The sequence below is a fragment of the Typopeltis vanoorti genome, chromosome 14 (genome assembly GCF_054136105.1).
Source record: "Typopeltis vanoorti isolate ZY-2024b chromosome 14, IOZ_Tvanoo_1.0, whole genome shotgun sequence".
NCBI lineage: Eukaryota > Metazoa > Arthropoda > Arachnida > Uropygi > Thelyphonidae > Typopeltis > Typopeltis vanoorti.
This window is the reverse complement of record NC_143562.1, coordinates 70811816-70822500: the sequence shown is the minus strand read 5'-3', so window position 1 is coordinate 70822500 and position 10685 is coordinate 70811816. Positions and strand designations below refer to the sequence as shown.

The window sequence follows — 10685 nt, the reverse complement described above, 5'->3', positions numbered from 1 at the left end:
AAAAACATAATCGTGATTTTGGAAGGAGGCTTTGAAGTGTTTCTTATCCATTAGGTGTTGTCCTTTTCTCCGAGCGAAAAACAACCTGCTCATATTGCTTCACTGAATGTACTCTCAAGCGTTAGGTTTGTACTAAAACATTAATGATTTTAATGTTTTCGAAGGATATAAATCGTGTATACAGAAAGGTAGGATGCATACTTTTGCTTAACTCTTAGTTGGTAGCAACATAGTAATACAGAGGCAGAACCAAAGTTTAATTTCTTTCGTAAACAATCTCAATGTAATCCATATGCATGATTATGATTATGGATTGTTTATTAATCCGAAATAGCAGAGTAGCAAAAGGTTTAGAAATCAAACCAATGAAGAATAAAGCGATTTCGTAATATTTGGATGATCAGCTGGATGTTGCAGTGTTTCGGAAACTAGTATGAGACATGCTTGCGAATTGAGAAATGGAGAAGGAATAGAAATAAACCAGGTTCGTTGTATAATTTTGTTGCTAGAAGCTATAGTTATGTATCACTCCCTGGACGATTTCCCAATCTAACTAATGAAAAATTGGAAACATGAAGAAAACTGGTTCTGAATATCATAATGCATTATTGAGGATATGATCCCAGTAACATTCATCCCAGCAAGAGTGAATACATTGAATCTCTAAGTGACGTCCTGTATTAAGCTGAATACCCGCTTCTGATCAATATCAAATATCTTAGATTTGATTGTGTTGCAACGGAACACCATATTGTACAAGCGAATGGTGCTATTTAATTGAGAACAAGTTACTTTCTGGAAGTTCAGAAAGCTTTGCTTTGTAGACTCCCTACTCTTCCCGGAATCTTCATGGCATACGATAGATCAAGAAGCAAAATGTGAAAATCTCTGGAGTGATGAAAACAGGAGCGGTTATGGACTTCTTGGAAAATCACTGTTATTAGTTCCTGATTATGTAGTGATGGTGTGCTTAAGTTTGTCTCTTTTCCAACAGAAGATAGCAAGAACGGAATTTTTTTAATTCAACAATTCAGATAACTGAATTGTTGAATAAGGAAGAAGTAAAGATAAATTCTTCCTTCCGCTACCAATAGCCACTGGTTGGAAGATTGAATTGATATTTTTATCTTCCAGTGGGTGACATCACAACGTATCCATGATTATTGAACGAATGAGCTGGATTGAAGAAGTTCGAGCTTCATTTCTTTCAATACAATTAAAGGTTTTTACTTATAAGAGGGTATCACGAGATGGTGACAGTTGTCTCGGGCTCTCTTTTTTTGTTTTCGTCCTATCCAGTGTTAGATAGGATGAAAACAGCCTGGCCTACTTCATGTGAATAAAAGGCGTTCGCGCATTTAGTAGGTGTTTGTAGCGTGCCCACATGCTATCTTACTCTCGCTCCTAAAAGATTATAAACCTATGGCACATTAGTAACATGGCTGTGCTAAGGATTTTTCATATTTTTATTCGTTTATTATTATTTTGTTCTATTTTTACATAATTCGGAAACCGTACTGTACGCACCAAACAATGGTCTTTTTCAAGTCAATTTAGCCAATTGAATGAACATTGTAATCAATTTTTAAAACATAAACTAATTGTGACCTAATTACAAAGAGAATAGTTTATACTCATTTCAGTTTGGTACTGATCTTAATCTTAAAAATAATAATGAAAGAAGATAAAATCGAATATGAGATCATACTTCATTACAGACTGGCAGAAATACGAGTAAGCTGGTTATTTAATAACAAGTTAGAATTCTTAAATTAAAGGGTAAAAGACAGCATTCACAACTTACTGCACACAAAATCGAATTCCCAAAACATCTCATCATCTTCCCCATTTACCAAGCAGAGAAATGGGGACAAGATCAGCACAACAAATACAATCTTCTTCATATTAGATTAAAATTTCCTTTCAAGAAGTGAATACACAACAGTTTAGAATGGGCCAGTACTTTTATTAGCTACGTATATAACATTACGTAATCCAGTCCGCTACACTACCGCATTTGATTCCTTCACAGGAAGTAGGCGAGGCCGTTTTTCCCTATCAACATTTTGGATAATATGAAAAGAGAAACACAAAAATATACATTACAAGTAGCAGCTATGATGAATGCATTTCTAATTATGTTCATTAAAGTATTAACTACTGCAGCTAACTTAATTATAATTTTCTCTCCTTATTAATATGATGAACAGAATCTTTTCCATATAGTCTGATATGTTTTCACTTTCCCTAATAATGTCGTTAAAACGTTCAGCCAGTTAGAATTGTGTATTCTGACCAGCAAAATACGTTTTTAAAAATTTTTCTCTAATTTCCTTTGATTCCATCTGATTATTCTTTGGATCTACTTTCTTCACAAGATTGTTTACGATTGCAAACTCCCCGCTTTCAAGATAATATGGGTAGTTTCATTCATTATCTTTTAATGTGGTCAAGTGTTGTATCTTTGTTATGGGTTTTGCTATTTACATTTGCCTGATTGATAATAAAACAATCGTCACTCACGATAATGAATATTAATAAAATTGAAATGATTGACAAAAAAAACCTTTTGTGAGAGCTTGTCATTATTATGTTCAGTTTTGAAAACTAAGTGTTGAGCAAAAGTGAAAATTAAAATAATTTCGAAGGTACCTCAAATCAGGAATAAGTCTCCTTTCCTGTTACAGAAAGGAAAGGAAATCCAAAAACATTTTATCACTTGACAGTTTGCTTCGAAGAATGACGAATTGTATTTCTTTGATCGCTACAAAGAAATACAAACGCAAACAATCAGGTGACGGCTAAAATAGCAAATATTGAATTAAAAAAAACTCATTTGATATTGAGTTATTGAACTTATTAAGAATGAGAACCAGGGAATCATTGAAGCTTATAGATTGCCGAGATATGATTCTCTTCTGGAGGAAGAAAACCCCGTTTCCCGGTGAAAAAAACCTAACCCTGTACTGAGACCAGCTGGCTCACCTTTAGTCGAAAGAGACCAGATAAAAGTTTCTCACCGTTTGGACGGGAATCGAAACCAGGTTTTTCTAACCGAAGTGCTTCTTCTATACACACTGAGCTAATGGAGGGCTGTTTTCATGAAAATTAAAAATTATTAAACCCATATTAAAGATGAGAACAAAATAAGACCAAAATGTGCAATGCGAATTGCAAATTATTTTTCGACGAAATTATCGACCTAACGCCTTCTTTCAGCATTATCACATTTCTATATGGCAATGTTATAGAATTCTACTGATACTATAAAAGTAAAAGAATGAATGAATATGAAAGAATACCTCCTCTGAATGCGAATGGAGTGAGGAGGTACAGATGCAGAAGAGGTTGTTCAAATAATAAATGCCCATTTTTGTAAACGCTATGAACCTACTAAATGCAAAATTGACTTCACTGCTGCATCTGCACTGGTCGAAGAAACTCAGGTGTAGGACGATGAGGTTCTACAGCTTGCACAAACTGAAAAGCAGTTTATCAAAAGGGACTGGTGGGATATCAGGGCAGGTGCTAAGTGAGTGCTCAGCTCAACTGGCTATTTGTTTTAATTAGGCTATAAAATTTGAGATTAGAAGCAGGAAAGAATCCGTAGGAATGAAACGTGGAAAGAATGAATCGTAATCCCAATGCATAAATGTGGTGCAATGACCGACATATCAAACCATTGACCTCAGAAGTGGTGGTAAATATTTTGGAAAACTTTGATTAGGCTCGCATACAGAAATGGGTTGACAGTCAATCTCTACTTTGCAATTAAAATCAGGGGTTTATTAAGAGAAGGTCATCTTTCAGCAACTTGCTCATATATTATAATAATGTTACCATTGAACTCGATACGGGGAATGGATGCACCATGATACGTTTGGATTTCGCTAAGGCAGAATACAACAGAACACAACATTGGAGACTCTTCATAAATTGGAGAAAATGAGTTTGGATTTTAAAATATTAGCTTGGATAAGAGGACAGCTGACTGATAAATATCAGAAGAGGTATAAAGGAGATGTTGGGTGGTATGCAATATTTTAGGTAAAAAGTGGTGTCTTCCATTAAAATCAATCCTTCGCCCACTGTTATTAGATCTGCACATTAATAACATTAGGTAGAATTTGACAGGCGGCATTCATCTATTTGCCGATCATACAAAGATAAGTAGGATAATCAGGAATCCTACTATTATACAGTACTTGCAGCCTGATTTGAATAGGCTGGAATTGTGGAAATGTGAATATGGATTTCAGTTCAATATCAGTAAATGTAAAGTCATTCATATTGGTATGATTAGATATCCGATGTCCTATTAATTTGGTGGGTTATGCTAGAACAAACTGATGAGGCTAAGGATCTTGGAGAATTAGTAAATAGGAAGTTAAAGTTCTGGGACCATGTAGCAAAAATTGAATTACAACTCAAAATATAATTGTAATGCTGAAACGAACTTTCACATTTAAATATAAGCAAGCCATTTTCCTTCTTTACAAAGACGAGTTAAGATCTCACATCGATTGTTCTGCACAGGTCTGATGTCGTGGTTTTCGTTGCGATTCAGATACAGTGGCGAGGGAGTGTGAGTGAATTAGAGAGTGTGCAAAGGATATTGTTAAAAATGGTATCAATAGTGTGGAATAGTGATTATGAAGACAGACTGAGAATCTGTAGACTGCTGACACTGGCAAACAGAATGCAGAACTTGAACTTGCATTAGATCAGCTAACAATATACCAGTTAGATTTAGGTGTTGGAGATAGCAGAAGCTCTCTGCCGCACTGTCTACCTAACGCTTCAAATTGTGCAGTCGTAAATTCAACATTTCTCGACGTCTGTGCATGAAACTGATTTCTTATTCATATCAAAAAAATTCTTATGGCTCTTAAATATTCGCATATTTCCTTTTTAGAATTAAATGCGTTAGAATATAACCTATATATATATATATATAATTTCATTACATCTCCTACTATATATATATATATATATATATATATATATATATATATATATATATATATATATATATATAGTAGGAGATGAAATAAACATAGAATGCATAGTGATCGAGTAGGTAACAGAGGGCCTCAGTTGACTTGTTTTAAAATTCTGAAACGGTCGTTGATTTTTCACTTTAAAGGAAAGGAAAACTCCTACAAAGGAAACGTGTAATAAGAACATTAAAAGGAAAAAGGTATCTGGAGAGGTAATACAGGCAGAGAGCCTGACTCGAGTGATGCAGCCCACAAGGAGCTGCCCCGCCTCGCTGTAAGCCTTCGCCGCTCGGGTTCTCAGGTCTGCCCCTCCTGTGTGGACTGACAAACAATTGACTTTAAAAAACTATGTGCAATTTAAAAAACCTTAAGGAAAAGAAGCTGAAAAAAACACAAAAATCCGAAATAACCTCATAAAGAGATATAATACTGGAACACGACCTATAGATGAAGTATTAGAGGAAGTGAAGAAAAAATAGTTGCAGTTGCAGCTAAAATAAGAAGATGCATTGCACGCATTGAAACGTACAAGCAAAATTCGATTTTTCGCGCATATCAGCACCAGTTTATCAAGAAACTTGATTGCTGCAGGAATGATAACCTTAAAGAAAATATAAATATAAATACCAGAGACAAAGAAAATACACTAAAGTTTTGGAAAAACCTATGGGACAACCCTAAGAGGCACAATAACAAGGCAAAATAGATTGAACAAATTTCGAACAAATCTCAAGAACGAAAAATGGACCAATTGAAAATAACAACTGAAATGGTTCAAAAGAAAGCTAAAAAAATAAAAAATTGGTCAACACCCGGGAAGGATGAATTACATGACTACTGGTTGAAATATCTAACAGGCTTACATGAAAGACTTGCTAATCAATTTTATGATGTTTTAGAAGAAAAAAACAAAGAAGAGTGGCTCACAGCAGGGAAAACGTTTTTGATCATAAAGAATAAAAAATATTTCCAAACCCAGAAAACTTCCGACCAATAACCTGCCTGCCAACAACTTTTAAGCTACTCACAGGCATACTAGCTGATAAAATATACAGCTACCTTAAAGCAAATTCTCTTCTTCCAATTGAACAAAAAGGTAACAGCAAAAATTCAAGAAGCACAAAAGACCAATTGCTATTTGATAAAATGATTCTTAAAAATTTCAAACGTAGAAAAACCAACCTTCATATGGCTTGGATAGATTATAAAAAAGCGTTTGATTCAGCGCGTCATAGTTGGATTTTAAAATGCACAGAACTATTTGGTATTAGCGAAAACGTGCAAAACATTTTGCAATCCAGCATGAAAAACTGGAAAACAACGTTGGTTATAAATAGAGAAGAAATTGGAGAGGTAAACATAAAAAGGGGCATCTTTCAAGGAGCTACGGTTCTCTCTTCTAAGTTCAAAGCACTATTTTGGGTGAGGGTCTGGTACGAGGGAAGTCCCGTCTGATTTTACAACGATAGTACTGTTTCCGTAAGGACACTCGGTCTTGATTCAACACTTTACAATGTATTCAGGCAGCTCATTTCTCGAACACATTGAAGAAATTGTCTATTTTATTTGTTTAATGATAAGATATGAATTGTTGTAACACTTCTACATTTACGTTTAGACCCTCCGAATGGGGAAATAGATTTGCTTTAAAATCGAGTGTTTTTGAAGAAACTCTCGCGTTAATATCCCGGACTTCTGCTTCATTGACGGTCATATTTTAATATCATCGCCAACAGGAGTCCACATTTATGCGTTATGCAAATATTTTGAAATATTTTCACTGAAATTCATGACACTCGTTATAGAAAATAGTCTTTGATTATTTATTTTTGTCTTATATTCATTGAAACAGCTGAAGTATAGAAAAGCTATAGTGCATCAATGCCGAGCATGAACGTATAGCATAATGAAGGAAGTAACGTAATGATATCTATTTGGGCAAGTTGCACAGTGGCAGTGTGTCGAAGGTCATTCGACAGAATAGATATAGATAAAAATCAAAGCCAAGGGAGAGAAATTATTTTATTAATTTTTAGATTCCGGGAATGGATATTTTGTAGTTTTATCAGCTCGTGTTCCTATAGCTTTATTAAAGGTAGAGGAACAGCGACTAATAGCGAAAGTTTTAAGAGTTAAAGAAGAAGCATAAGGAACTAAATTGAGCAACTGATAAGAGAGAGATGTAATGTATTTTTTCCTGCAGTGGTAGGGGTGTATATTAGTAACACATCAAAGGTAGTAGGAGAGGAATTACCTTTTTTCTGCCTAGAACAGGAACAGGATTTGGTGGCATTGTATTTAACAAAGTTGCATTCACTCCACTAGGATTGAAAGAAGATCTTTGTCATCATTATATCCATTTAATGATGACAACGATCATCATCATCATTTATGGGTGAATTAATTTCATCGCCATTTTGAACAAACACCCTGCATATTAGAAGCCAGAAAGAGCTTTAAAAAAGTACATGTTTGGTCTCTAATCAGAATCTGTATGCAATATATCAACGCTGTTTTGAAGATGGGATTAACATAATATGATTATAGAAGATGTTCAACATTTTGACTGTGAACCAATAGAGTTCAAAAATAGGAAACATGTTCCTCACGATGTTCTTCCTATATCTCGGGTATAAAAGGAGGAACGTTGAAAACAAAAGAAACTCATGCGCCAGTACTTACAAGTAAACAACCACTGGAAATTATCGCAATAACTACAAATGGCGAAAGCCAAATCATAAGAGTGTAATTTCATTCTTCTTTCTTTGAATAAAGAAAAGGAAGAAAATTATTATAACTGTGTTTTTTTAAAGCGAAACTATTTTATAACTAACTTTTGTTCAGTATTTATTTTACGTTCAAATAATAATAAAAAATAATAATAACAAAATCAATAATTAAAAAAACGAAATGAACAAACGCAATATGTTTAATCATAAACACACAGATGTACAAAATTGAATGTTTAGTTTTAAGTTCAAGTTTTTAACTAAATTAAATACTTCATGTAGTATTTAATTTAGTCCGAGCTTACAGAAAAATAATTCAAACCAGGCGCAAATATCTCCATGTACAGAATACAACACAATGATAAGGAACAATTCCAAAAATAGTCTTCATCTTCTTTGGTCAGATCTTGTTGAGATGAAACGAATAGACACCAAATTGTTCCAGAAAGTGGCTGTTAATGTTAATTAAGTACAAATTACCTTCTACCCTATTGAAAAATATAACACTATTTCCTAAACAATGAAATGGTTTAATTATCAATTACACACACTTCCTGAAAACGAATATTAGCTTTGCTTTTACTTACTTACTTACTTTTACTTACTTACTTATATAATAAAGCGGTAATTGCTTTCATTATATTAGTTTGGAGATAAAACAGATTTCTGAAGCTTCCGGTGTTTTGCGCACACCGGATATCATTAATTAGTCTAACCGTCAGCTGCAAAATACAGGAAACACTTTTTTGCAGAAGTACTTTTTAAAGTATTTTTCCGGTACTTGAAAAAAATAAGAAAGAAAGAAAGAAACGTATGAATTACTAATACATTTTACTTGATCTACGTTAATAACTCATTACAATTCTTCATCTAATATACAAAATAAATAAATGTATTATATACTTATAATCCTTCGTGTGTATATATATATATATATATATATATATATATACACACACAAAGAGGTTGTTTTCTAACGGCATTAATTGTAAAAAGAAAGCATGCGAATGATTCGTGTGCCATAAGGATATTTTCGATATCAATAAGCAGTCAGTTTCACTCATGGACGTCGCCAGCAAGTGAATTCATACCACTGGACAATATGAAGAATTACCAAATGCTGTACGACAGACAACTTCCGCTATCTCCTACATCTAAATCTAATTGGTATAATATTAGCTGATCTATTACAAGTTCTACTGAGAATTTTTGAGCGCTGCGGTTAAAATTCTGAGTTTCCAAAAATAATACATGATTATTTGTAGTATGAGTGAAAAGATGGGATAATATAATGGTACGTAAATAATGTTATTATTATCTGTATTATTCTTATTATTATACGCATCACTCTATGAGAGATAAATCAAGGCCTCCGCCCCCCTCCTTAACGGCACTCGATCTTAGTTTCCAAAGGTGCCTTTTTGTCATTTCCCCACCCTCTATAAAATAAAAAATTCCATGAGTTGAACTGCTGTATGATTCTTTCAGAAGTTTGTAAATCTCATTCATATCCCCCCCGTCTTTCTCCAGTTTGCTAGTATCTGCAATCTACGAATTTTCAATCTGTGTTCATAATGAGTATTCCACATCCTGATATCATTTTTACCACTCTCCTTTGCACTCTCTCCAATATATCAAAATCTCAATTGAAACGAGGAGACCAGACTTGCGTGCAATAGTCGAATTGAAATCTTATCAAAGCTACTAAAGAGGCAAAATGACATATTATATTTACTTGTGAAAGTTCATTTTGCATTGATTTTTGAGATGTATTTGCAATCTTTGCAACATGGCCTCCGAACTTCAACTTCCTATCCACTAACACTTCAAAATCCCTAGCCTCATCAGTTTCTTCTAGCATGATCCTACCAATATAATAAGGCACTGGATATCTAATCACACCGAAGCGAAAGACGTGGCATGTACCGACATTAAACTGACATCTATTCTCCTCTTCCTACAATTCCAAAATATTCAAATAATTTTGCAAGTACTACATATCAGCACCATTCTTGATTACCATTACCTATCTTTGCATCATAAGCAAATAGCTGTATATTACCTGTCAAATCCTTCCCAATTCCATTCATATAGAGACTGAATAACAGTGAACTAAGGTCTCATCCTTGTTTTTCCCCACTGGTTATCATACCTATTGCAGAGTCATATCCTCACTATACCACTTTTTGATAACAGTTAGTCAGCCATTGTCTTATGCACGCTTCTTTCACTATCATAATCCAAACCCCATATTCTCCAATTTATGCAACAGTCTCGCATACTGCATTCTATCAAAATCCATAGAAAACTCTTTCCTTCTTTCTTTACCTTAGTTTTCTGTGCAATTGCAATTCATCGCATCAGCTCTTCATTTATTTCACCAATGTTTCTGTTACTCAAATTATTAGCCTGTTTTTACTGATATTATTTAAGATTCCTTAAACTGCTGGGTTCAGAGATTCTGCTTAATTTTCGAAAATAACTGATTTTGCATCTTTCAGATTATATCATTTTCTGCTAAACATAATCCATATAATGACATTTTAAAAACTAAAAAAATATATTCTTTCTTTTCATTAAACGCTCATTTGTGATGATGTATATTACCGATTTTTAGCCACTATGAGAATTTTGAGCAAAAATAAAAGCAGACTTTTAAGTTTGATAGTCTTCGTTGATTATTGCAGAGTTAATGTGTTTCAAAAGGGCAGCCTTCCATTAAATCTGCATTTCAGGTGGCTTGCTGACAAAGCATTTCAGGTCAACTGAAATGCTTTGTCAGCTTCAAAAGAAAACAGTCAAGTGATAAAATGTTTTTTTTTTCCTTTATTTATTTAAATTTATTTATTTATAATAAATTTAGTTTAATCCTTTATCCAAGTGTGAGGAAACAAAGTTTGCGCCTGAAAATATCTTCAGGACTGAATATGGAGTTGTACTATCTCACTGGGGTAAG

General features: G+C 33.8%; 1 protein-coding gene across 1 annotated transcript in view; it reads right to left on the bottom strand.

The window, feature by feature from the left end:
* LOC150099604 (uncharacterized) overlaps positions 1–1944 on the bottom strand; it is a 37706-nt gene extending 35762 nt beyond the window's left edge. The window contains exon 1 of the mRNA XM_090404233.1: positions 1805–1944. Coding sequence (XP_090260359.1) covers positions 1805–1904 — 100 coding nt within the window. The 5' untranslated portion in view covers positions 1905–1944. The remainder of the gene's footprint in view (positions 1–1804) is intronic.
* Positions 1945–10685: the final 8741 nt, after the last annotated feature.